This window comes from Somniosus microcephalus, chromosome 3 (assembly GCF_052327205.1).
Source record: "Somniosus microcephalus isolate GS21.2 chromosome 3, FLI_Smic_1.0, whole genome shotgun sequence".
NCBI lineage: Eukaryota > Metazoa > Chordata > Chondrichthyes > Squaliformes > Somniosidae > Somniosus > Somniosus microcephalus.
Window position 1 is genome coordinate 370,408,595 of NC_140989.1, and position 27,725 is coordinate 370,436,319.

The 27,725-nt window shown below is 47.8% G+C and overlaps 1 protein-coding gene across 1 annotated transcript in view; it reads right to left on the reverse strand.

Moving 5' to 3' along the window:
* Positions 1–273: 273 nt before the first annotated feature.
* LOC147122436 (noelin-3-like) overlaps positions 274–27,725 on the reverse strand; it is a 104,805-nt gene continuing 77,353 nt past the window's right edge. The window contains exon 6 of the mRNA XM_085983594.1: positions 274–1,957. Within this exon, the coding sequence (XP_085839720.1) occupies positions 1,262–1,957 (696 nt within the window). The 3' untranslated portion in view covers positions 274–1,261. The remainder of the gene's footprint in view (positions 1,958–27,725) is intronic.

A 27,725-nucleotide genomic window follows, 5' to 3' on the forward strand; every position in this document is an offset into this window, starting at 1 on the left:
AATAAATTTAAGGTGGAGATAGACAGATTTTTGCAAGGTAAGGGAGTCAAGGGTTATGGGGAATGGGCAGGGAAGTGGAGTTGAGGCCAAGATCAGATCAGCCATGATCTCATTGAATGGCGGAGCAGGCTCGAGGGGCCAAATGACCGACTCCTGCTCCTACGTCTTATGTTCTCTCTCTCTCTGTATTCAGTCATACCTCTCTCTCTCACTCTATTCAGTCACACTCTCAGTCTATTCAGTCACACCTCTCTCTCACTCTACCGCTCTATCCAGAGTCTATTATTCCATCATTCTGGTTGTTCCCAATCTTGCACTCAGAATCCCAACACAGTAATTGGATATATTATATATTTTCTGTTTAATCTCGACATTTCAGAAAGATGTTGCTTGTTGATACACTTTACAAAAGAACTACAGGTTGAACCCCGGTAATCCGGCACCCGACGGTCCGGCACCTTCAGTGGTCCGGCACGAATTGAAACCAGCGGTCTGTAGTTTGCGGAGCAGCCGCTCGGCAGCACCACCGTTTCCCGCGATATAAACAAACATAATATTGTACCTAATATTGTTATTTTAGGTGTTATTTACCTAACCTTCAGTGGTTCGGAATTTTCAATGGTTCGGCACCGGCCTTGTCTCGAGGGTGCCGGATTACCGGGGTCCAACCTGTAGTAAATTAGCTCTGAGATAATAATGCAATGAAACGATGATTACTGCAATGGCTAGAATTACATTCATCAAATACTGTGCAAGGTTAAAACATATTGCACCTTGCTTGTGAACACACAGAGAATTAAACCAGAACTGTACAGATTGCAATAAGTCCAGTCCTAAACTGGTGTACGAGCAAAGGACAATGAGGAATAGGCTTAGAACGAAAAGCAAGATGTCCGGTTCTCACTTGAATGATCTTACTGTGGTTATAAAGTTATACAAAAGTTGGTTTATATAAAGAAATCACTTGTATTTTTAAAAAAATGAAAGAACCAAAGAATGCAGATCCATGCAGCTTCAGTTTGCAGAAGCCTCTGGTTTTGATGAATAAGGCAAATGGACAGACTTCCTCTCTCGCAGATCGACCATGTTGAGAGAGGAATTGGTCACGCTGTGTTTACATATGGACTCAGTACAAAGCCTGGAGTCGTAGACATGCGCTACTTTCACTGAAGACTCACACGTCGGGGGGAAAAAGGAAGGTTAGAAAATCTCTTGGCGACTTCAGCGGCAAGTGGTGGCTGAAGAGATGGGTTGTCCGAAACTACTGCTCCCCTGGGGGTTCTGGGTCCTCCTGGGTCTGAATGACGTGGAACAAGGTGACGTTGAACAGCACTTGATGGCCATTGTTCCAGGCGTACAGCATCCGATCTCTGGCATTGTAATCCAGCATGGAGATGTGGAAGTACTGGTTGTGGAAGGGGATGTCAGTGTACTCATAGCTTGAGGTCTTGGTGGAGTAGGCGAAGTAGACCTTGGCCCCGGTGAGGTGGGAGTTGGTGACATACAGGGTGCCACAGATGATGAATGCCTCGCCGGCGCTCCTCTTGGGATAGCCCGTGTTCCAGCTCCTCCGCACCTCCAGCGTCTGCTGGTCCAGTTGGCTGATGACGATGTTTCCTGCGTTCTGATTGGTGGCGTAGACAGCCCAGATGCCGCCCTCATCCGCCATGAGGTCGATGTCGGAGAAGCCGCCCCAGGTGTAGGGGTAGATGTTGTTGAAGCCAGCGTACTCCAGGCTGCGCTGCGCCAACACCGAGCCGGTCTCAAAGTTGTACTTCACCAGCGTGTTGCTCTGGTACTTGTTAAAGAAGAGGGAGCCATTGTAGACCAGGTGATTGGTGCCAGCCCAGGGGTAAGGCAGGCGGTACAGCCTGTAGTCCTCTCCGCTCACAAAGTCCGCCACAGACTTGTACTCTCGGACCACTTTGCTGCTCGTGTAACCATCCATGTACCACACCTGTTAAAGCAAAACACAGGCTGGGTCAGGGCTTTAGGTACAAGTACAGAGTCTCCCCACTGAGAAAGAAAGACTTGCATTTATATAGCGCCTTTCACAACCCCGGGACGTCCCAAAGTGCTTTATAGCTGTAAGTGCTTTTGAAGTGTCGTCACTGTTATAATTTAGAAAACGCAACAATCAATTTGCAATCTGTGCACAGCAAGATCCCACAAACAGTATTGAAATAATGACCAGATAATCTGCTATTAGTGATGTTGATTGAGGGATAAATATTGGCCAGGACACCGGGAGAACGCCCCTGCTCTTAGAACATAAGAAATAGGAGCAGGAGTTGGCCATTTGGTCCTTTGAGCCTGCTCCGTCATTTAATAAGATCATGGCTGATCTTTAACCTCATCTCCACTTTCCTGTACTATCCCCATATCGCTTCATCCCTTACTATTCGAAAATCTATCGATCTCTGTCTTGAATATACTCAACGGCTAAGCCGCCACAGTCCTCTGGGGTAGAGAATTCCCAAGATTCACCACCCTCTGAGTGAAGAAATTTCTCCTCATCTCAGTCGTAAATGGCCGACCCCTTATTCTGAGACTGTAACCCCTGGTTCTAGACTCCACAGCCAGTGGAAACATCCTCCCTGCATCTACCCTGTCAAGCCCTGTAAGAATTTTGTATGTTTCAATGAGATCACCTCTCATTCTTCTAAACTCTAGAGAATATAGGCCCAGTCTACTCAATCTGTCCTCATAGGACAATCCCCCCTTCCCAGGAACCAGTCTGGTGAACCTTCGTTGCACTCCCTCTATGGCAAGTAGATCCTTCCTTGGGTAAGGAGAACAAAACTGTACACAATACTCCAGGTGCGGTCTCACCAGGGCACAATATAATTGCAGTAAGATGTTGTAATGATCAGTAACATGTCATTCTAGAATGGTACACTAGGTGGAGCTGTATGTTTAGGTGTGGGCTACCCACAAGGCAGTAGTCAAGATGGATGCCTGTACACTAGTCTACATGGCTGAATAAATGACGAGCTCAAGCTAGCTGTTCATAATGAAAACGTCTATTTATTTATGAACATAACATGGTACCAGGATTGGTAATATCTGCTGAATATTGTGAAACGCGACATGGCGAATTTGAAGCCACCGGAGGGTTTGAAACTCACGGGGAATGTCGACTGCAATTGGCGGACTTTCAAACAACAATTCGAACTCTACATTGCAGCCATCAGGTTTGGTACGATGCCAGACGCAAGGAAAATAGCGTTACTGCTCACGGTTGCAGGCCCGCAGGCGATAGAGGTATTTAATACGTTTGTATTTGATCAAGAGGAGGACAGAGAAAAAATGGACGATGTGCTAAAGAAGTTTGATACACATTGTTCTCCCAAAAAGAACGAGACCTATGAGAGATACGTGTTCCGTTCACGGACACAGCAGCAAAATGAGACTTTTGATAGCTTTGTGACCGATCTGAAACTGAAAGCACAGACATGTAATTTCTCTGAACTGAAATCATCCATGATTCGTGACCAGATTGTGTTTGGTATTCATGATAAAAAGGTCAGGGAACGTTTGTTGAGAGAAACTGAACTAACATTGGAGGATGCTGTGAAAATATGCCATGCCAGTGAGCTAGCTCAACAGCACGCAAAGACTTTCAGTGAAATTAATAATAATGCGACTGAAGTGAATGACTGTGCTGCTGTCGGTGCTGTGTCCTACAAGGGGAAGAAACGTGGGCAGAATAGAAATGCAAAGCAATCAGAGGATGCAATTTTTAATTGTAAACGCTGTGGTTACCAGCACCAGTCAAGACAATGCCCAGCGTTTGGCAAAATGTGTACAAAATGTAATGGAAAGAATCACTTTGCCAAACAATGCTTTTCAAAAGTAAAAACAAAGAAAGGGCAACAAGTCAATGTGATAGAGGACATTGATTTAAGTGAGACATTTTTTGTAGGAATGGTGTCATAAGACAATATAGAAAAGGATACAGAAAATGTGCAGCCCTCAGGAATGGACAATGCTGAACATAAAGCTAATGCAGTAAAAGAGGACAAATGGATAATGCCATTGCAGGTAAATGGAGCATTAGTTACATTAAAACTAGACACTGCGGCAAAAGCAAACTTAATCAGTATGAGTGACATTAAAAATATTAAAGAAAAGCCCAAAATACAGAAAAAGTCAGTACTACTGAAGAACTATAATGGACAGAAAATAGATAGCTTAGGTGTATGCAGACTTAAAGTGACAGTCAAAGACAAAGTGCATCATCTCATGTTTTCTGTTGTGGCTGAAGGACTTGATTCACTACTAGGTGACAAAGCTTGTGAGGACTTAGAACTGGTCAAGAGAGTCTACCGTATAAACTGTGCCATAAGCAGACCAGATGACTCGATGGATTCTGTAGTGAGTAATTTCCAGGATGTGTTCAAAGGATTTGGAGTTCTACCATTCACTTACAAGGTCCAGCTAAAGGAGAATGCTCAGCCAGTGGTACATGCTCCACGGAGAGTTCCAGCACCTCTGCATGACCGGCTCAAGAAAGAACTGGACAGAATGACCACACTAGGAGTCATCAGGAAAGTCGAAGAGCCAGCAGACTGGGTTAACTCCATGGTATGTGTAAAGAAAAAGAACAATGATCTAAGAGTATGCATGGATCCAAAGGACTTAAATGCAAATATAAAACGTGAACACTACCAGATTCCCAAGCGAGAAGAAATCACCAGTGAAATGTCAGGTGCCAGGTACTTCACAAAGCTCGATGCCTCACAAGGATTTTGGCAACTAAAACTGGATGAAGACAGCACCAAATACTGTACCTTCAACACACCATTTGGCAGGTACTGTTTCCTCAGAATGCCTTTCGGGATAATATCTGCATCTGAAATCTTTCATAGAGCGATGGAACACATAATTGAAGGTCTGGAAGGAGTTCGGGTCTATGTTGATGACATCATCATCTGGGGCTCCACACTGAAAGAACACAATGAGAGACTGACTAAAGTGCTACAGAGCATACGCCGGAATGGACTGAAGCTCAACAAAGCCAAGTGTCAGTTTGGCGTCCAGGAAGTCACTTTCCTAGGAGACAATCTATCTGGTAAAGGAATAGAGCCAGATATGGAAAAAGTAAACGCCATACTCAACATGCCCCGACCCACTGATAAAAAAAGGAGTGCTACGCATCATGGGGATGATAAACTTCATTGGAAAGTTCATTCCTAACTTGTCAGCCAAGACAGCCTGTCTGCGAGACCTGCTACATAAAATAAATGAGCTCACATGGACAGAAAAACATGAACTAGAGTGGATGAACCTCATAACAGTGCTGACAACCACACCTGTACTCACCTTCTTTGACCCAATAAAGAGAATCAAAGTGTCAATGGATGCATCAAAAGATGGTCTTGCTACAAGCAGAGGGTGAAGATTGGAAGCCTGTTGCCTATGCCTTCAGGTCTATGACTGACTCTGAGTGTCGATACACCCAGATTGAAAAGGAATGTCTAGGCTTGGTAGTTGGACTAGAAAAGTTCCATGGCTACATATATGGACTTCCCACCTTCACAGTTGAGACAGACCATAGCCCACTGGTTGCCATCATAAAAAAAAATCTGAATGAGATGTCTCCAAGGATTCAACGACTCATGATGAAGCTGCAAAGATATGACTTTGGAACTGATCTACACACCAGGCAAACACATAGGTACAGAAATTAGGTTCGGGGGCTTGCCGCGCGTGCAAGCCCCTGATGTGCACTCAGCCGGCGCGCCGACATCTGAAGCCTGGGCCTGCTTGGAATTCCTGTCACTGGCCCGGTTCAGATGTCGGCGTGCTGTGCTTACCTGATCCAGCGGCATAGTTGGTTCGATGTGCCGGCTGGGATCAGGTGAGCACTGGGCAGCCAATCAGGGGAGGGGAAACTTCATTCATGAGTTTGATCGTAAGAACTGTCAAACTCATGAAAAGTACGGGTGCCCAAAAGACTAGTTTAACTTTAAATAAAATTTTTAAAAACATCCCAATAATTAAATAAACTATAAATAACTTAACAAAACTATTTTAAATAATTAATTAAATTTTTGAAAAAATAATTTTTTTAAAAATCGTGTCTAAAACTACACTTACCTTACTGTAAAGTCCTTAAAAACAATAAAGCTGTGGAAAAAATGTTATAATTTTAAGTAATAGACCACTTACCTTAAAGAATGAAGTCCTTACGTAAAAAGGAGAGGCCCTTACACACACGCAAACCTGTGGAAAAAAAGGAATTTCAGTGTGCACGCGCAGACCCCTGCGCACACGCGTTCAGAGGACAGGAAATGCTGGTTTTCCGCGCATGCTCTGTGCATGCTGAAAACCGGCACTTCCATCGGGCCCACGGGTGAGTACCCCATCCGTACTCACGCGTTGGGCCTGGAATTACTGGGCCATAGTGTTAGCAGATGCACTATCCCGAGCACCCACAATGAGTCATGTGAGCTCTACTGAGGAAGATATGGATGTTCATGTGAGTATGGTCACTGCTGCGCTGCCCGTGTCAGACACAAAATCAAAGCAAATAGCAGAAGAAACAGTAAAAGATACAGTGTTACAAACAGTAATAGAGAACATTCATCATGGTTGGCCAAAAGGTTCCTGTCCAAAGTACTATCACATCAGGTCAGAGTTGAGTGTCGCAAGTGGACTATTACTAAAACAGAACAGAATAGTCATTCCACAGGCTCTACGTCGAGACATGCTCAAAAGGATTCATGAGGGACACCTCGGAATTGAAAAATGCAAAAGGAGAGCAAGAGACACTGTTTATTGGCCTGGCATAAGTAAGGACATTGAGAACATGATAGGCAAATGTGAGACATGTCAGAAACACCAAAGCAAACAAGCAACGGAACCAATGATAGTAGCTGACTTACCAACAGCACCGTGGCAACAGGTTGGTATGGACCTTTTTCATTTGAATGGTAAAGACTATCTAATAGTGATTGACTACTATTCTAACTATCCTGAGATGGCGCTCTTCTCAAGCACATCAGCAAGCAGTGTCATAATGCATGTTAAATCCATCTTCGCCAGACATGGGATTCCCAGGATTGCCGTTAGCGACAATGGTCCGTGCTTCAACTGTAAGGAGTGGCAACAGTTTGCAGCACATTATGACTTTCAACACATCACATCCAGTCCTCTGTATGCTCAGTCGAATGGTAAGGCAGAGAAAGGTGTCCAAGTTCTCAAACAGCTACTGAAGAAAGCAACAGAAAGCAAGTCTGATCCTTATCTCGCCCTGCTGAGCTACCGAGCCTCCCCTTTAGACTGTGGTTCTTCACCTGCTGAACTCCTAATGGGTCGCAAGTTGCGCACCACGCTACCCTGCTGTGCAAAAGAAAAGCAGAGTAAGGAACTAAGACAGAGACTTCAACTGTTAAAGCTGAAACAGAAATCACACTATGACAAGTCATCCAAAACTCTGAAACCATTGACAAGGGATGATGTTTTCAGGATTGAGGATCCAAATGCATGGAACAGGAAAGCTACAGTTCTTGAGGAAGTAGGACCAAGGTCATACACTGTTAGAACTGAGGAAGGACAGATTCTCAGGAGGAACCGCCGTTCCCTCCTGAAAACATAAGAAACTATCCAAGAGCAAATCGATGACAATGCTGCAACTGAATCTTGTCACTCACCACCAGAACAATCTAACACAAATACACATTCAGGCTCTCATGAAAACACATCAGACTTACCTGTGCTGAGAAGATCCACACGTGAAGTAAAAAAGCCTGATAGACTTAATCTTTGAGTACAAAGAAAACCATAATAAAAGAATGAAAAGCTTAGAGTTCATAAAGTAAAGCTTTGAAAATGTGTTGGCTGTTGTGAAGATGTTTATGTCGTTATGATTGATTGATATTGATTTTGTTTAACCTCTAAGGAAGGGGGATGTAATGATCAGTAACATGTCATTCTAGAATGGTACACTAGGTGGAGCTGTATGTTTAGGTGTGGGCTACCCACAAGGCAGTAGTTAAGATGGATGCCTGTATACTAGCCCACATGGCTGAATAAATGACTAGCTCAAGCTAGCTGTTCATAATGAAAACGTCTATTTATTTATGAACATAACAGATGTCTTTACTCTTATATTGAAATCCTCTTGTAATAAAGGCCAACATACCATTTGCTTTCCTAATTGCTTGCTGTACCTGCATGTTAACTTTCAGTGATTCGTGTACAAGGACACCCAGGTCCCTCTGAACACCAACATTTCCCAATCTCTCACCATTTAAAAAATACTCTGCTTTTCTATTTTTCCTACCAAAGTGGATAACTTCACATTTCTCCACATTATATTCCATTTGCCATGTTCTTGCCCACTCACTTAGCTTGTCTATATCCCCTTGAAGCCTCCTTGCATCCTCCTCACAACTTATATTCCCACCCAGCTTTGTATCATCAGCAAACTTGGATATATTACATTTGGTCCCCTCATCCAAATCATTGAATAGTGGTCCTGGGATCTTTACGTTCTCCTGAGAGGGCAGACAGGCCTCAGTTTAATGTCTCATCTGAAAGACAGCACCTCCAACAGTGCAGCACTCCCTCAGCACTGACCCTCTGACAGTGTGGCGCTCCCTCAGTACTGCCCCTCCGATAGTGCGGCGCTCCCTCAGTACTACCCCTCCAATAGTGCAGTGCTCCCTCAGTACTGCCCCTCTGACAGTACAGCACTTCCTCAGTATTGCCCCCCCAAAAGTGCAGCACCCCCTCAGTGCTGTCCCTCCGACAGAGCAGCACTCCCTCAGTACTGCACCTCCGACAGTGCAGCACTCCCTCATTACTGTCCCTCTGACAGTGCAGCACTCCCTCATTACTGTCCCTCCGACAGTGCAGCACTCCCTCAGCACTGTTCCTCCGACAGTGCAGCACTCCCTCATTACTGTCCCTCCGACAGTGCAGCACTCCCTCATTACTGTCCCTCTGACAGTGCAGCACTCCCTCAGTACTGCCCCTCCAACAGTGCAGCACTCCCTCAGTACTGGTTATAGGGCTCGAGTGTCTGGGATGGTACTTGAACCGATGGCCTTCTGACTCGGAAGAGCGAGCTTATCAATGAGCTAAGTGTCAATTATTGCAATCGGTGAAGCTGATTACACAAGGTCTTGTGTATAAACCATGAGGGACAGAACCTGTCGATGACTACCTGGCTTGTTTCCTACATACAGTCCCCACTCACACCTGACTGATCCCACACTGGCCTCTGGAATCCATGCTAGGCCGGTAGATACAGGTCTAAGTGAAGCCCTTTGCAAACCTGGGATAGATTTTGCTCTTGTACCAAAGCACAGCGCGGAGAGGAAAATCAGATAAAGGATTCCGCACCACCCTCGACCCTCGACCCCTGCACGGGCAGGATATTGCACCGGCTCTATTATATGGGGTCTGCTGGGCCTGCCCCATTTTTCTCTACACCAAACCCAACATCAAAGTTGACTCTCTCTGTCTCTCTCTGCCTCTGTCTCTCTCCCTCTCTTTCTCTCTGTCTCTGTCTCTCCCTTTCTCTCTCTGTTTCTCTGCCTCTGTCTCTCTCCCTCTCTTTCTCTCTGTCTCTGTCTCTCCCTCTGTCTCCCTTTTTCTGTCTGTCTCTCTCTCGCTGTCTGCCCCTCTCTCTGTCTCTCTGTCCCTCCCTCTCTTGCTAGCACTCACCGCTCGCTCACTGTTCCCCTTGCTCGTCTATCTCCCCTCTCTCCTTCCGTTTCTCCCGCTCTTGCTCACTTTTTCTATTCTTTCCCTGATCTCTCTCACTCTGTTCCTCTCCCTCTTTCCCTACTCTCTGTCCACCTCTTTCTTTCACTCTGACATCTCAAACATTACCCACGCTCTCTCCCTCTCTCTCTCTTTATCTTGCATGTACATATTCTCTCCCCCTCCCTCCTTTATTACTGAAATGGGAAAGTCTCGAGGCCACGGGCAGGGAGCACTGTGCCCAGTCCATGCCGATGTTTATGCTCCACTCGAGCCTCCTCCCGTCTTTCATCATCAAACTCTGTCGGCATAACCCTCTATTCCTTTCTCCCTCATATGATTGTCTAGCCGCTCCTTAAATGCATCTGTGCTATTTGCCTCAACCACTCCCTGTGGTAACGAGTTCAACATTCTCACCACTCTCTGGGTAAAGAAATTTCTTGCGAATTCCCTATTTGATTTCTTAATAGGGAATTCTTGTTTCTAACTCATTCTGGGATTTCATGCTGCAAGATATTACAAAGTATTTACATCACAGAAACAGGCCATTCGGCCCCGCTGGTCTGTTCTGTGCCGGTGTTTATGCTCCACACGAGCCTCCTTCCTCCTCTCTCCATCTCACCCCCATCAGGATATCCTTCTATTCCTCTCTCCCTGTTTACCTATCTTCCCCTTAAATGCATAGAATCATAGAATGGTTACAGCACGGAAGGTGGCCATTCGGCCCGTCGAACCCATGCCAGGTCTCAGCTAGTCCCACTTCCCCGCCCTTTCCCCGTAGCCCTGCAAATTCTTTTCCTTCAGATACTTATCCAACTCCCTTTTGAAAGCCGTGATTGAATCTGCCTCCACCGCCCTCTCAGGCAGTGCATTCCAGATCCTAACCACTTGATTCGTAAAAAAGTTTTTTCTTACGTCGCCTTTGGTTCTTTTGCCAATCACCTTGAATTTGTGTCCTCTGGTTCTCAACCCCTCTGCCAATGGGAACAGTTTCTCTCTATCCACACTGTCTAGACCCCTCATGATTTTGAACACCTCTATCAAATCTCCTCTCAATCATCTCTGCTCCAAGGAGAACAACCCCAGCTTTTCCAGTCTATCCACATAACTGAAGTCCCTCATCCCTGGAATCATTCTCATAAATCTTTTCTGCACCCTCTCTAAAGCCTTCATATCCTTCCTTAGTGTGATGTCCAGAATTGGACACAGTACTCCAGTTGGGGCCGAACCAGTGTTTTATAAAGGTTCATTATAATTTCCACATTTTTGTTCTCTATACCTCTATTTATGAAGCCCAGGATCCTGTCAGCCTTTTTAACCGCTTTCTCAACCTCCCCTGCCACCTTCAACGATTTGTGCACACATACCCCCAGGTCTCTCTGTTCATGCACCCACTCCGGGATTATACTATTTAGTTTATATGTCCTCTCTACATTCTTTCTACCACACTTTTCTGCATTAAATTTCATCTGCCACGTGTCCACCCATTTCACCAGCCTGTCTATGTCTTCCTGAAGTCTATCACGCTCCTCCTCACTGTTCACTATACTTCCAGGTTTATTGTCATCTGCAAATTTTGAAATTGTGCCCTGTACACTCACGTCCAAATCATTGTTGGCCCAGAAATTCGGCTCTCCACGGGTGAGTACGCATGGGGTACTCACCCGTAGGCCGAATGGAAGTGCCGGTTTTCTGCATGCACTGCGCATGCGCGGGAAACCAGCACTTCCGATCCTCTGAACGAAGGGGTTCAGAGGTCGAATGCGCGCGCAGGGGAGGCTGCGCGTGCGCTTTGAATTTAGTTTTTTTTTGCAGGTTTTCACGTGAGGTTAAGCCTGTAGGATTTACACATTTAAAAAGCAGGTGTAAGGCCTGCTTTTTACAAGGTAAGTGGTCAATTAATTAAAATTAAAACATTTTTCCCACAGGTTTATTATTCTTAAATACTTTAAAGCAAGGTAAGTTTAATTTTAGCCCCGTTTTTTATAAAATTATTTTTTTCAAAAATTTAAATTATTGTTTAAAATAGTTATTTAATGTAATTTATAGTTTATTTAAAAAGTGTGATTTAAAAAAAAAATTATTTGAAGGTTTACTGCTATTTTGGGCCCGTAGTATTCATAAGTTTAGAAAGGTCTTCCTGTCAATCTTATGAATGGACTTTTCCCTCCTCTGATTGGCTGCCCACGGCTCACGTGATCCCAGGGGACGCATCGCACTAACTACGCCCCTGGGACACTCAAGCACAGCGCGCCGGCAGCTGGGCCAGGCCCCGGAGCGGAATTCCACGGGGCCCTACAGCTCAACTGCCGGCGCGCAAGGTAAGTGCAGGCCGGGGGCTTACACCCACTGAAAGCCCCCGACCCGAATTTCTGGGCCAATATATATCAAGAAATGCAGTAGTCCTAGAACCGACCCCTGGGGTACAGTCCGAAAAACAACCGTTCACCACTACTCTCTGTTTCCTGTCACTTAGCCAATTTCGTATCCATGCTGCCACAGTCCCTTTTATTCCATGGGCTTCAACTTTGCTGGCAAGCCTATTGTGTGGCACTGTGTCGAACGTCTTTTGGAAATCCATGTACACTACGTCAACTGCATTACCCTCATCAACCCTCTCTGTTACCTTATCAAAGAACTCAATCAAGTTATTTAAACACGATTTGCCTTTAACAAATCTGTGCTGGCTTTCCTTAATTAATCCACACTTGTCCAAGTGACTGTTAATTTTGTCCCTGATTACTGTTTCTAAAAGCTTCCCCACTACTGAGGTCAAACTGACTGACCTGTAGTTGCTGGGTTTATCTTTGCACCCTTTTTTGAACAATGGTGTAACATTTGCAATTCTCCAGTCCTCTGGCACCACCCCTGTATCTAAGGAGGATTGGAATATTATGGCCAGTACCTCCGCGATTTCCACCCTCAATTCCCTCAGCATCCCAGGATGCATCCATTCCGTTCCTGGTGATTTATCTACTTTAAGTACAGCCAGCCTTTCTAATACCTCCTTTTTATCCATTTTTATCCTATCAAGTGTCTCCACTACCTCCTCCTTTACTATGTCTATGGCAGCATCCTCTTCCTTGGTGAAGACAGATGCAAAGTACTCGTTTAGTAAAAAGAAAGACTTGCATTTATATAGCGCCTTTCACGACCGCCAGATGTCTCAGAGCGCTTTATAGCCAATGAAGTACTTTTGAAGTGGAGTCACTTTTGTAATGTGGGAAATGCGACAGCCAATTAGCGAAGCTCCCACAAACAGCAATGTGAAAATGATCAGATAATATGTTTTTGTTATGTTGGTTGAGGGAGAAATATTGTCCAGGACACTGGGGATAACTCCCCTGCTCTTCTTCAAAATAGTGTCATAGGATCTTTTATGTCCACCTGAGAGAGCAGACGGGGCCTCGTTTTAACATCTCATCTGAAAGATGGCACCTCCGACAGTGCAGCACTCCCTCAGCACTGCACTGGAGTGTCAGCCTAGCTTATGTGCTCAAGTCCCTGAAGTGGGACGCACAACCTTCTGACTCAGAGGCGAGTGTGCTGCCAACTGAGCCACAGCTGACACCTCAGCCATACCCTCTACCTCCATGTTCAGTCTCCTTTTTGGTCCCTACTCAGCCCCTCCACTTACTACCTTTTACTATTTATATGGCTATAGAAGACGTTTATGTTGGCTGCCATTCTACTCTCAGACCCTCTCTTTGTCCCCCTTATTTTCTTTTGCACTTCTCTGACCTTTCTATATGTTGCCTGATTCTCAGATGTATTTGCAACCTGACATCTGTCATACGCGCTCTGTTTCTGCTTCATCACATTCTCTATCTGTTTCATCATCCAGGGAGCTCTGGCTTTAGTTGCCCTACCTTTCCCACTTGTGGGAATGTACCTCGACTGTAACGGAACTATTTCCTCTTTAAAGGCAGCCCATTGTTCCACTACAGTTTTGCCTGCCAATCTTTGATTCCAATTTACCCGGGCCAGATCCGTTCTCAACCCACTGAAATTAGCCTTCCCCCAGTTAAACATTTTTACTCTAGATTGCTCCCTGTTCTTTTCCATAACTAATCTAAACCTTATAATATTATGATCACTGTTCCCTAAATGTTCTCCTACTGACACTTGCTCCCCTTGACCTACCTCATTCCCAGAACCAGATCCAGCAATGCCTCCCCCCTTGTCGGGCCGGAAACATACTGATCAAGAAAGTTCTCCTGACCACACTTCAGAAATTCTTCTCCTTCTCTGCCCTTAATACTATTATGATCCCAGTCTATATTAGGGTAGTTGAAGTCCCACATTATCACAACTCTATAGTTCTTTCATCTCTCTGTAATTTCTCTGCAAATGGAACCTCTATTATTTCTTAACTCTAGTCATATAGATTCTGTCCTTGACCCCTACAGGACATCCTCCCTCTCCAGCAACTTCTTCTTGACCAATACTGCCACACCACCTCCTATCTTTCCTTCCCTATCTTTCCTGAACACTTTATAACCAGGAATATTTAATACCCAATCCTGCCCTTTTTTGAGCCAGGTCTCAGTTATTGTCACAACATCATATTCCCAGGTGGCTATTTGTGCCTGCAGCTCACTTACCTTGTTTACTACGCTTCGTGCGTTCACATACATCCACTGTAAACCCATCTTAGACCATTCTCTCTTAGTTTGAACCCCCCAATAACTTACTATTTCTTACTCTAGTGCTCTCTGCCTCTCCCAAATCCTTTGAGCATTTTATTTCCCCTTCCTAATGTTACGTCCTGGTGCCCATCCCCCTGCCAAATTAGTTTGAACCCTCCCCAACAGCACCAGCAAACCCCCCCGCGAGGATATTGGTTCCGGCCCTGTTGAGGTGAAACCCGTCCGGCCTGTCCAGATCCCACCTCCCCCAGAACCGGTCCCAATGCCCCAGGAATCTGAAGCCCTCCCTCCTGTATCATCTCTCCAGCCACACATTCATCTGTTCTATCCTCCTATTTCTATATTCACTCGCGCATGGCACCGGGAGTAATACGGAGATTATCACCTTTGAGGTCCTGCTTTTTAATCTATTTCCTAGCTCCCTGAAATCTACCTGCAGGACCTCATCCCTCTCTCTACCTATGTGTTTGATACCGATATGGACTATGACCTCTGGCTGTTCGTCCTCCCGCCTCAGAGTGTCCTGCAGCCGCTCGGTGACATCCTTGACCCTGGCAACAGGAAGGCAACATACCAGCCTGGAGTCACGTCTGCAGCTGCAGAAATGCCTGTCTGCTCCCCTAACTATCGAATCCCCTACCACTATTGCTCTCCCACTCTACTTCCTCCCCCCTTGCACAGCTGAGCCACCCATGGTGCCATGGACTTGACTCTGGCTGCACTCCCCAGAGGAACCATTGCCCTCACCAGTACTCAGAACCGAATACTGGTTGGAGAGTGAGATGCACTCAGGGGACTCCTGCACGACCTGCCTGGTCCTCCTCTTCTGTCTGGTGGTCACCCATTTCCTCTCTGTCTGTGCACTCTTCATCTGCGGGGTGACCACCTCCTGAAACATGCTATTCACGAAGCTCTCAGCCTCACGGATGCACTGCAGTGACACCAGCTCCAGCTCAAGCACCAAAACCCGGGGTTCGAGCTCCTCCAGCCGACGACACAACCTGCACACGTGGTTGCCCAGGACATGGGAAGCATCCTGAAGTCCCCACATGGCACAGGATGTGCATTCCATGGGATTGAGCTGCCCTGCCATACCTTTACTTAATAGACTATTAACTAGAAACACTTACCAGCTACTCACCAATCAGCTCGTTCCCTGCTTGTGACATCACTTTAGCTGTTTTGCAGTTGTTGCTTTTGTTGTTCTTTTCGTTGGAGGTCCTCCCGCTCGATTTATCCTCCACCTCCTCGCTGCCCCCGCTGCTCCGGCCTGCGCTCTCACTGGGCCTCCCGCTCGATTTATCCTCCACCTCCTCGCTGCCCCCGCTGCTCCGGCCTGCGCTCTCACTGGGCCTCCCGCTCGATTTATCCTCCACCTCCTCGCTGCCCCCGCTGCTCCGGCCTGCGCTCTCACTGGGCCTCCCGCTCGATTTATCCTCCACCTCCTCGCTGACGCTGCTCCGGCCTGCGCTCTCACTGGGCCTCCCGCTCGATTTATCCTCCACCTTCTCACTGCCCCCGCTGCTCCGGCCTGCGTTCTCTCTGGTCCTCCCGCTCGATTTATCCTCCACCTCCTCGCTGACGCTGCTCCGGCCTGCCCTCTCACTGGTCCTCCCACTCGATTTATGCTCCGCCTCCTCGCTGACGCTGCTCCGGCCTGCCCTCTCACTGGGCCTCCCACTCGATTTATGCTCCGATTCCTTCAAACGATTATTTTTACCAACCAATTACCTACCTGCTCTCCTGTGATGTCACTCCTTTTCTTTTTTTTCAAGTCGCCGCTCAGCTCCCTTTCTGCCTCCGTCGCCTCCACTGCCGCTGCTCCCACTCAGGTCCGTGCTCTATATCATCTGTGCTATTCGCCTCAACCACTCCCTGTGGTAGCGAGTTCCACATTCTCACCACTCTCTGGGTAAAGAAGTTTCTCCTGAATTACCCACTGGATTTATTACTGACTATCTTGTATTTAAGGCCCCTAGTTCTGGTCTCACCCAACAGTGGAAACATCTTCTCTACGTCTATCCTAACAAACCCTTACATTATCTTAAAGACCTCTACCTGGTCACCCCTCAGTCTTCTATTTTCTAGAGAAAAGAGCCCCAGCCTGTTCAATCTTTCCTGATAGGGTATAATCTCTCAGTTCTGGTATCATCCGTGTGAATCTTTTTTCCACCTTCTCCAGTGCCTCTAATTTCTTTTTATAATATGGAGACCAGAACTGTGCACAGTGCTCCAAGTGTGGTCTAACCAAGGTATACGGAGTGACTGTGCACAGTGCTCCAAGTGTGGTCTAACCAAGGTATACGGAGAGACTGTGCACCGTGCTCCAAGTGTGGTCTAACCAAGGTATACGGAGTGACTGTGCACAGTGCTCCAAGTGTGGTCTAACCAAGGTATACGGAGTGACTGTGCACAGTGCTCCAAGTGTTGTCTAACCAAGGTATACGGAGAGACTGTGCACAGTGCTCCAAGTGTGGTCTAACCAAGGTATATGGAGACCAGAACTGTGCACAGTGCTCTAAGTGTGGTCTAACCAAGGTATACGGAGTGACTGTGCACAGTGCTCCAAGTGTGGTCTAACCAAGGTATATGGAGTGACTGTGCACAGTGCTCCAAGTGTGGTCTAACCAAGGTATACGGAGAGACTGTGCACAGTGCTCCAAGTGTGGTCTCACCAAGGTATATGGAGAGACTGTGCACAGTGCTCCAAGTGCGGTCTAACCAAGGTATATGGAGACCAGAACTGTGCACAGTGCTCCAAGTGTTGTCTAACCAAGGTATATGGAGACCAGAACTGTGTACAGTGCTCCAAGTGTTGTCTAACCAAGGTATATGGAGACCAGAACTGTGCACAGTGCTCCAAGTGTGGTCTAACCAAGGTATACGGAGAGACTGTGCACCGTGCTCCAAGTGCAGTCTAACCAAGGTATATGGAGACCAGAACTGTGCACAGTGCTCCAAGTGTGGTCTAACCAAGGTACATGGAGAGACTGTGCACAGTGCTCCAAGTGTGGTCTAACCAAGGTATATGGAGAGACTGTGCACAGTGCTCCAAGTGTGGTCTCAACAAGGTATGCGGAGAGACTGTGCATAGTGCTCCAAGTGCGGTCTAACCAAGGTATATGGAGACCAGAACTGTGCACAGTGCTCCAAGTGTGGTCTAACCAAGGTTTATGGAGAGACTGTGCACAGTGCTCCAAGTGTGGTCTAACCAAGGTATACGGAGAGACTGTGCACAGTGCTCCAAGTGTGGTCTAACCAAGGTATACAGAGAGACTGTGCACAGTGCTCCAAGTGTGGTCTAACCAAGGTATACGGAGACCAGAACTGTGCACAGTGCTCCAAGTGTGGTCTAACCAAGGTATACGGAGACCAGAACTGTGCACAGTGCTCCAAGTGTGGTCTAACCAAGGTATATGGAGACCAGAACTGTGCAGAGTGCTCCAAGTGTGGTCTAACCAAGGTATACAGAGAGACTGTGCACAGTGCTCCAAGTGTGGTCTAACCAAGGTATATGGAGACCAGAACTGTGCACAGTGCTCCAAGTGTGGTCTAACCAAGGAATACGGAGACCAGAACTGTGCACAGTGCTCCAAGTGTGGTCTAACCAAGGTATATGGAGACCAGAACTGTGCACAGTGCTCCAAGTGTGGTCTAACCAAGGTATATGGAGAGACTGTGCACAGTGCTCCAAGTGTGGTCTCACCAAGGTATACGGAGAGACTGTGCACAGTGCTCCAAGTGCGGTCTAACCAAGGTATATGGAGACCAGAACTGTGCACAGTGCTCCAAGTGTGGTCTAACCAAGGTTTATGGAGAGACTGTGCACAGTGCTCCAAGTGTGGTCTAACCAAGGTATATGGAGAGACTGTGCACAGTGCTCCAAGTGTGGTCTAACCAAGGTATACAGAGAGACTGTGCACAGTGCTCGAAGTGTGGTCTAACCAAGGTGTACGGAGACCAGAACTGTGCACAGTGCTCCAAGTGTGGTCTAACCAAGGTATACGGAGACCAGAACTGTGCACAGTGCTCCAAGTGTGGTCTAACCAAGGTATACGGAGACCAGAACTATGCAGAGTGCTCCAAGTGTGGTCCAACCAAGGTATACGGAGAGACTTTGCACAGTGCTCCAAGTGTGGTCTAACCAAGGTATACGGAGACCAGAACTGTGCACAGTGCTCCAAGTGTGGTCTAACCAAGGTATACGGAGACCAGAACTGTGCACAGTGCTCCAAGTGTGGTCTAACCAAGGTATATGGAGACCAGAACTGTGCACAGTGCTCCAAGTGTGGTCTAACAAAGGTATATGGAGAGACTGTGCACAGTGCTCCAAGTGTGGTCTAACCAAGGTATACGGAGACCAGAACTGTGCACAGTGCTCCGAGCGTGGTCTAACCAAGGTATACGGAGACCAGAACTGTGCACAGTGCTCCAAGTGTGGTCTAACCAAGGTATATGGAGAGACTGTGCACAGTGCTCCAAGTGTGGTCTAACCAAGGTATATGGAGAGACTGTGCACAGTGCTCCAAGTGTGGTCTAACCAAGGTATACGGAGAGACTGCGCACAGTGCTCCAAGTGTGGTCTAACCAAGGTATACGGAGAGACTGTGCACAGTGCTCCAAGTGTGGTCGAACCAAGGTATACAGAGAGATTGTGCACAGTGCTCCAAGTGTGGTCTAACCAAGGTATACGGAGAGACTGTGCACAGTGCTCCCAGTGTGGTCTAACCAAGGTATACGGAGAGACTGTGCACAGTGCTCCAAGTGTGGTCTCACCAAGGTATACGGAGAGATTGTGCACAGTGCTCCAAGTGTGGTCTCACCAAGGTATACGGCGTGACTGTGCACAGTGCTCCCAGTGTGGTCTAACGAAGGGATATGGAGAGACTGTGCACAGTGCTCCAAGTGTGGTCTAACCAAGGTATATGGAGACCAGAACTGTGCACAGTGCTCCAAGTGTGGGCTAATCAAGGTATATGGAGACCAGAACTGTGCACAGTGCTCCAAGTGTGGCCTAACCAAGGTATGTGGAGAGACTGTGCACAGTGCTCCAAGTGTGGTCTAACCAAGGTATATGGAGACCAGAACTGTGCGCAGCGCTCCAAGTGTGGTCTAACCAAGGTATATGGAGACCAGAACTGTGCACAGTGCTCCAAGTGCGGTTTAACCAAGGTATATGGAGACCAGAACTGTGCACCGTGCTCCAAGTGTGGTCTAACCAAGGTATACGGAGACCTGAACTGTGCACAGTGCTCCAAGTGTGGTCTAACCAAGGTATATGGAGACCAGAACTGTGCACAGTGCTGCAAGTGTGGTCTAACCAAGGTATATGGAGAGACTGTGCACAGTGCTCCAAGTGTGGTCTAACCAAGGTATACGGAGAGACTGTGCACAGTGCTCCAAGTGTGGTCTAACCAAGGCATATGGAGAGACTGTGCACAGTGCTCCAAGTGTGGTCTAACCAAGGTGTATGGAGACCAGCACTGTGCACAGTGCTCCAAGTGTGGTTTAACCAAGGTATATGGAGACCAGAACTGTGCACAGTGCTCCAAGTGTGGTCTAACCAAGGTATACGGAGACCAGAACTGTGCACAGTGCTCCAAGTGTGGTCTAACCAAGGTATACGGAGACCAGAACTGTGCACAGTGCTCCAAGTGTGGTCTAACCAAGGTATATGGAGACCAGAACTGTGCAGAGTGCTCCAAGTGTGGTCTAACCAAGGTATACAGAGAGACTGTGCACAGTGCTCCAAGTGTGGTCTAACCAAGGTATACGGAGACCAGAACTGTGCACAGTTCTCCAAGTGTGGTCTAACCAAGGAATACGGAGACCAGAACTGTGCACAGTGCTCCAAGTGTGGTCTAACCAAGGTATATGGAGACCAGAACTGTGCACAGTGCTCCAGGTGTGGTCTAACCAAGGTATATGGAGAGACTGTGCACAGTGCTCCAAGTGTGGTCTCACCAAGGTATACGGAGAGACTGTGCAAAGTGCTCCAAGTGCGGTCTAACCAAGGTATATGGAGACCAGAACTGTGCACAGTGCTCCAAGTGTGGTCTAACCAAGGTTTATGGAGAGACTGTGCACAGTGCTCGAAGTGTGGTCTAACCAAGGTGTACGGAGACCAGAACTGTGCACAGTGCTCCAAGTGTGGTCTAACCAAGGTATACGGAGACCAGAACTGTGCACAGTGCTCCAAGTGTGGTCTAACCAAGGTATATGGAGACCAGAACTATGCAGAGTGCTCCAAGTGTGGTCTAACCAAGGTATACGGAGAGACTTTGCACAGTGCTACAAGTGTGGTCTAACCAAGGTATACGGAGACCAGAACTGTGCACAGTGCTCCAAGTGTGGCCTAACCAAGGTATACGGAGACCAGAACTGTGCACAGTGCTCCAAGTGTGGTCTAACCAAGGTATATGGAGACCAGAACTGTGCACAGTGCTCCAAGTGTGGTCTAACAAAGGTATATGGAGAGACTGTGCACAGTGCTCCAAGTGTGGTCTCACCAAGGTATACGGAGACCAGAACTGTGCACAGTGCTCCAAGTGTGGTCTAACCAAGGTATATGGAGACCAGAACTGTGCACAGTGCTCCAAGTGTGGTCTCACCAAGGTATATGGAGTGACTGTGCACAGTGCTCCGAGTGTGATCTAACCAAGGTATACGGAGACCAGAACTGTGCACAGTGCTCCAAGTGTGGTCTAACCAAGGTATATGGAGAGACTGTGCACAGCGCTCCAAGTGTGGTCTAACCAAGGTATATGGAGACCAGAACTGTGCACCGTGCTCCAAGTGTGGTCTAACCAAGGTATATGGAGACCAGAACTGTGCACAATGCTCCAAGTGTGGTCTAACCAAGGTATACGGAGACCAGAACTGTGCACAGTGCTCCGAGCGTGGTCTAACCAAGGTATACGGAGACCAGAACTGTGCACAGTGCTCCAAGTGTGGTCTAACCAAGGTATATGGAGAGACTGTGCACAGTGCTCCAAGTGTGGTCTAACCAAGGTATATGGAGAGACTGTGCACAGTGCTCCAAGTGTGGTCCAACCAAGCTATATGGAGAGACTGTGCACAGTGCACCAAGTGTGGTCTAACCAAGGTATACGGAGAGACTGTGCACAGTGCTCCAAGTGTGGTCTAACCAAGGTATACGGAGAGACTGTGCACAGTGCTCCAAGTGTGGTCTAACCAAGGTATACGGAGACACTGTGCACAGTGCTCCAAGTGTGGTCTCACCAAGGTATACGGAGAGACTGTGCACAGTGCTTCAAGTGTGGTCTCACCAAGGTATACGGCGTGACTGTGCACAGTGCTCCCAGTGTGGTCTAACGAAGGGATATGGAGAGACTGTGCACAGTGCTCCAAGTGTGGTCTAACCAAGGTATATGGAGACCAGAACTGTGCACAGTGCTCCAAGTGTGGTCTAATCAAGGTATATGGAGACCAGAACTGTGCACAGTGCTCCAAGTGTGGTCTAACCAAGGTATGTGGAGAGACTGTGCACAGTGCTCCAAGTGTGGTCTAACCAAGGTATATGGAGACCAGAACTGTGCGCAGCGCTCCAAGTGTGGTCTAACCAAGGTATATGGAGACCAGAACTGTGCACCGTGCTCCAAGTGTGGTCTAACCAAGGTATACGGAGACCTGAACTGTGCACAGTGCTCCAAGTGTGGTCTAACCAAGGTATATGGAGACCAGAACTGTGCACAGTGCTACAAGTGTGGTCTAACCAAGGTATATGGAGAGACTGTGCACAGTGCTCCAAGTGTGGTCTAACCAAGGTATACGGAGAGACTGTGCACAGTGCTCCAAGTGTGGTCTAACCAAGGTATATGGAGAGACTGTGCACAGTGCTCCAAGTGTGGTCTAACCAAGGTGTATGGAGACCAGCACTGTGCACAGTGCTCCAAGTGTGGTTTAACCAAGGTATATGGAGACCAGAACTGTGCACAGTGCTCCAAGTGTGGTCTAACCAAGGCATACGGAGACCAGAACTGTGCACAGTGCTCCAAGTGTGGTCTAACCAAGGTATATGGAGACCAGAACTGTGCACAGTGCTCCAAGTGTGGTCTAACCAAGGTATGTGGAGACCGGAGCTGTGCACAGTGCTCCAAGTGTGGTCTAACCAAGGTATATGGAGAGACTGTGCACAGTGCTCCAAGTGTGGTCTAACCAAGGTATATGGAGAGACTGTGCACAGTGCTCCAAGTGTGGTCGAACCAAGGTATATGGAGACCAGAACTGGGCACAGTGCTCCAAGTGTGGTCTAACCAACGTATATGGAGAGACTGTGCACAGTGCTCCAAGTGTGGTCTAAACAAGGTATACGGAGAGACTGTGCACAGTGCTCCAAGTGTGGTCTAACCAAGGTATATGGAGAGACTGTGCACAGTGCTCCAAGTGTGGTCTAACCAAGGTATATGGAGAGACTGTGCACAGTGCTCCAAGTGCGGTCTAACCAAGGTATACGGAGTGACTGTGCACAGTGCTCCAAGTGTGGTCTAACCAAGGTATACAGAGATCAGAACTGTGCACAGTGCTCCACGTGTGGTCTAACCAAGGTATACAGAGACCAGAACTGTGCACAGTGCTCCAAGTCTGGTCTAACCAAGGTATACAGAGAGACTGTGCACAGTGCTCCAAGTGTGGTCTAACCAAGGTATATGGAGAGACTGTGCACAGTGCTACAAGTGTGGTCTAACCAAGGTATACAGAGAGACTGTGCACAGTGCTCCAAGTATGGTCTAACCAAGGTATATGGTGAGACTGTGCACAGTGCTCCAAGTGTGGTCTAACCAAGGTGTATGGAGACCAGAACTGTGCACAGTGCTCCAAGTGTGGTCTAACCAAGGTATACGGAGAGACTGTGCACAGTGCTCCAAGTGTGGTGTAACCAAGGTATATGGAGAGACTGTGCACAGTGCTCCAAGTGTGGTCTAACCAAGGTATTTGGAGAGAATGTGCACAGTGCTCCAAGTGTGGTCTAACCAAGATATACGGAGAGACTGTGCACAGTGCTCCAAGTGTGGTCTAACCAAGGTAGATGGAGAGACGGTGCACAGTGCTCCAAGTGTGGTCTATCCAAGGTATATGGAGAGACTGTGCACAGTGCTCCAAGTGTGGTCTAACCAAGGTATACAGAGAGACAGTGCACAGTGCTCCAAGTGTGGTCTAACCAAGGTATACAGAGAGACAGTGCACAGTGCTCCAAGTGTGGTCTAACCAAGGTATACGGAGACCAGAACTGTGCACAGTGCTCCAAGTGTGGTCTACCCAAGGTATACGGAGACCAGAACTGTGCACAGTGCTCCAAGTGTGGTCTAACCAAGGTATACGGAGTGACTGTGCACAGCGCACCAAGTGTGGTCTAACCAAGGTATATGGAGAGACTGTGCACAGTGCTCCAAGTGTGGTCTAACTAAGGTACATGGAGAGACGGTGCACAGTGCTCCAAGTGTGGTCTAACCAAGGTATACAGAGAGACAGTGCACAGTGCTCCAAGTGTGGTCTAACCAAGGTATACGGAGACCAGAACTGTGCACAGTGCTCCAAGTGTGGTCTAACCAAGGTATACGGAGACCAGAACTGTGCACAGTGCTCCAAGTGTGGTCTAACCAATGTATATGGAGACCAGAACTGTGCAGAGTGCTCCCAGTGTGGTCTAACCGAGGTATATGGAGACCACAACTGTGCGCAGTGCTCCAAGTGCGGTCTAACCGAGGTATATGGAGACCAGAACTGTGCACAGTGCTCCAAGTGTGGTCTAACCAAGGTATACGGAGACCAGAACTGCGCACAGTGCTCCAAGTGTAGTCTAACCAAGGTATATGGAGAACACAACTGTGCACTGTGCTCCAAGTGTGGTCTAACCAAGGTGTACGGAGACCAGAACTGTGCACAGTGCTCCAAGTGTGGTCTAACCAAGGTATACGGAGACCAGAACTGTGCACAGTGCTCCAAGTGTGGTCTAACCAAGGTATATGGAGACCACAACTGTGTGCAGTGCTCCAAGTGCGGTCTAACCGAGGTATATGGAGACCAGAACTGTGCACTGTGCTCCAAGTGTGGTCTAACCAAGGTATACGGAGACCAGAACTGTGCACAGCGCTCCAAGTGTGGTCTAAGCAAGGTATACGGAGACCAGAACTGTGCACAGTGCTCCAAGTGTGGTCTAACCAAGGTATATGGAGACCAGAACTGTACACAGTGCTCCAAGTGCGATCTAACCGAGGTATATGGAGACCAGAACTGTGCACAGTGCTCCAAGTGTGATCTAACCAAGGTATACGGAGACCAGAATTGTGCACAGTGCTCCAAGTGTGGTCTAACCAAGGTATACGGAGACCAGAACTGCGCACAGTGCTCCAAGTGTAGTCTAACCAAGGTATATGGAGACCACAACTGTGCACTGTGCTCCAAGTGTGGTCTAACCAAGGTGCACGGAGACCAGAACTGTGCACAGTGCTGCAAGTGTGGTCTAACCAAGGTATATGGAGACCAGAACTGTGCACAGTGCTCCACGTGTGGTCTAACCAAGGTATATGGAGAGACTGTGCACAGTGCTCCAAGTGTGGTCTAACCAAGGTATATGGAGAGACTGTGCACAGTGCTCCAAGTGTGGTCTAACCAAGGTATATGGAGACCAGAACTGTGCACAGTGCTCCAAGTGTGGTCTAACCAAGGTATATGGAGACCAGAACTGTGCACAGTGCTCCAAGTGTGGTCTAACCAATGTATATGGAGAGACTGTGCACAGTGCTCCAAGTGTGGTCTAACCAAAGTATACGGAGAGACTGTGCACAGTGCTCCAAGTGTGGTCTAACCAAGGTATATGGAGAGACTGTGCACAGTGCTCCAAGTGTGGTCTAAGCAAGGTATATGGAGACCAGAACTGTGCACAGTGCTCCAAGTGTTGTCTAACCAAGGTATCCGGAGAGACTGTGCACAGTGCTCCAAGTGTGGTCTAACCAAGTTATATGGAGAGACTGTGCACAGTGCTCTAAGTGTGGTCTAACCAAGGTATATGGAGAGACTGTGCTCAGTGCTCCAAGTGTGGTCTAACCAAGGTATATGGAGAGACTGTGCACAGTGCTCTAAGTGTGGTCTAACCAAGGTATACGGAGAGACTGTGAACAGTGCTCCAAGTGTGGTCTAACCAAGGTATATGGAGAGACTGTGCACAGTGCTCCAAGTGTGGTCTAACCAAGGTATACGGAGAGACTGTGCACAGTGCTCCAAGTGTGGTCTAACCAAGGTATACGGAGAGACGGTGCACAGTGCTCCAAGTGTGGTCTATCCAAGGTATACGGAGAGACTGTGCACAATGCTCCAAGTGTGGTCTAACAAAGGTATACAGAGACCAGAACTGTGCACAGTGCTCCAAGTGCGGTCTAACCAAGGTATATGGAGACCAGAACTGTGCACAGTGCTCCAAGTGTGGTCTAACCAAGGTATACAGAGAGACTGTGCACAGTGCTCCAAGTGTGGTCTAACCAAGGTATACGGAGAGACTGTGCACAGTGCTCCAAGTGTGGTCTAACCAAGGTATACAGAGAGATTGTGCACAGTGCTCCAAGAGTGGTCTAACCAAGGTATACGGAGAGACTGTGCACAGTGCTCCCAGTGTGGTCTAACCAAGGTATACGGAGACACTGTGCACAGTGCTCCAAGTGTGGTCTCACCAAGGTATACGGAGAGACTGTGCACAGTGCTCCAAGTGTTGTCTCACCAAGGTATACGGCGTGACTGTGCACAGTGCTCCCAGTGTGGTCCAACGAAGGGATATGGAGTGACTGTGCACAGTGCTCCAAGTGTGGTCTAACCAAGGTATATGGAGACCAGAACTGTGCACATTGCTCCAAGTGTGGTCTAATCAAGGTATATGGAGACCAGAACTGTGCACAGTGCTCCAAGTGTGGTCTAACCAAGGTATGTGGAGAGACTGTGCACAGTGCTCCAAGTGTGGTCTAACCAAGGTATATGGAGACCAGAACTGTGCGCAGCGCTCCAAGTGTGGTCTAACCAAGGTATATGGAGACCAGAACTGTGCACAGTGCTACAAGTGCGGTTTAACCAAGGTATATGGAGACCAGAACTGTGCACCGTGCTCCAAGTGTGGTCTAACCAAGGTATACGGAGACCTGAACTGTGCACAGTGCTCCAAGTGTGGTCTAACCAAGGTATATGGAGACCAGAACTGTGCACAGTGCTACAAGTGTGGTCTAACCAAGGTATATGGAGAGACTGTGCACAGTGCTCCAAGTGTGGTCTAACCAAGGTATACGGAGAGACTGTGCACAGTGCTCCAAGTGTGGTCTAACCAAGGTGTATGGAGAGACTGTGCACAGTGCTCCAAGTGTGGTCTAACCAAGGTGTATGGAGACCAGAACTGTGCACAGTGCTACAAGTGTGGTCTAACCAAGGTATATGGAGACCAGAACTGTGCACAGTGCTCCACGTGTGGTCTAACCAAGGTATATGGAGAGACTGTGCACAGTGCTCCAAGTGTGGTCTAACCAAGGTATATGGAGAGACTGTGCACAGTGCTCCAAGTGTGGTCTAACCAAGGTATATGGAGACCAGAACTGTGCACAGTGCTCCAAGTGTGGTCTAACCAAGGTATATGGAGACCAGAACTGTGCACAGTGCTCCAATTGTGGTCTAACCAAGGTATATGGAGAGACTGTGCACAGTGCTCCAAGTGTGGTCTAACCAAAGTATACGGAGAGACTGTGCACAGTGCTCCAAGTGTGGTCTAACCAAGGTATATGGAGAGACTGTGCACAGTGCTCCAAGTGTGGTCTAAGCAAGGTATATGGAGACCAGAACTGTGCACAGTGCTCCAAGTGTTGTCTAACCAAGGTATCCGGAGAGACTGTGCACAGTGCTCCAAGTGTGGTCTAACCAAGTTATATGGAGAGACTGTGCACAGTGCTCTAAGTGTGGTCTAACCAAGGTATATGGAGAGACTGTGCTCAGTGCTCCAAGTGTGGTCTAACCAAGGTATATGGAGAGACTGTGCACAGTGCTCTAAGTGTGGTCTAACCAAGGTATATGGAGAGACTGTGCACAGTGTTCCAAGTGTGGTCTAACCAAGGTATACGGAGAGACTGTGAACAGTGCTCCAAGTGTGGTCTAACCAAGGTATATGGAGAGACTGTGCACAGTGCTCCAAGTGTGGTCTAAGCAAGGTATATGGAGACCAGAACTGTGCACAGTGCTCCAAGTGTTGTCTAACCAAGGTATACGGAGAGACTGTGCACAGTGCTCCAAGTGTGGTCTAACCAAGTTATATGGAGAGACTGTGCACAGTGCTCTAAGTGTGGTCTAACCAAGGTATATGGAGAGACTGTG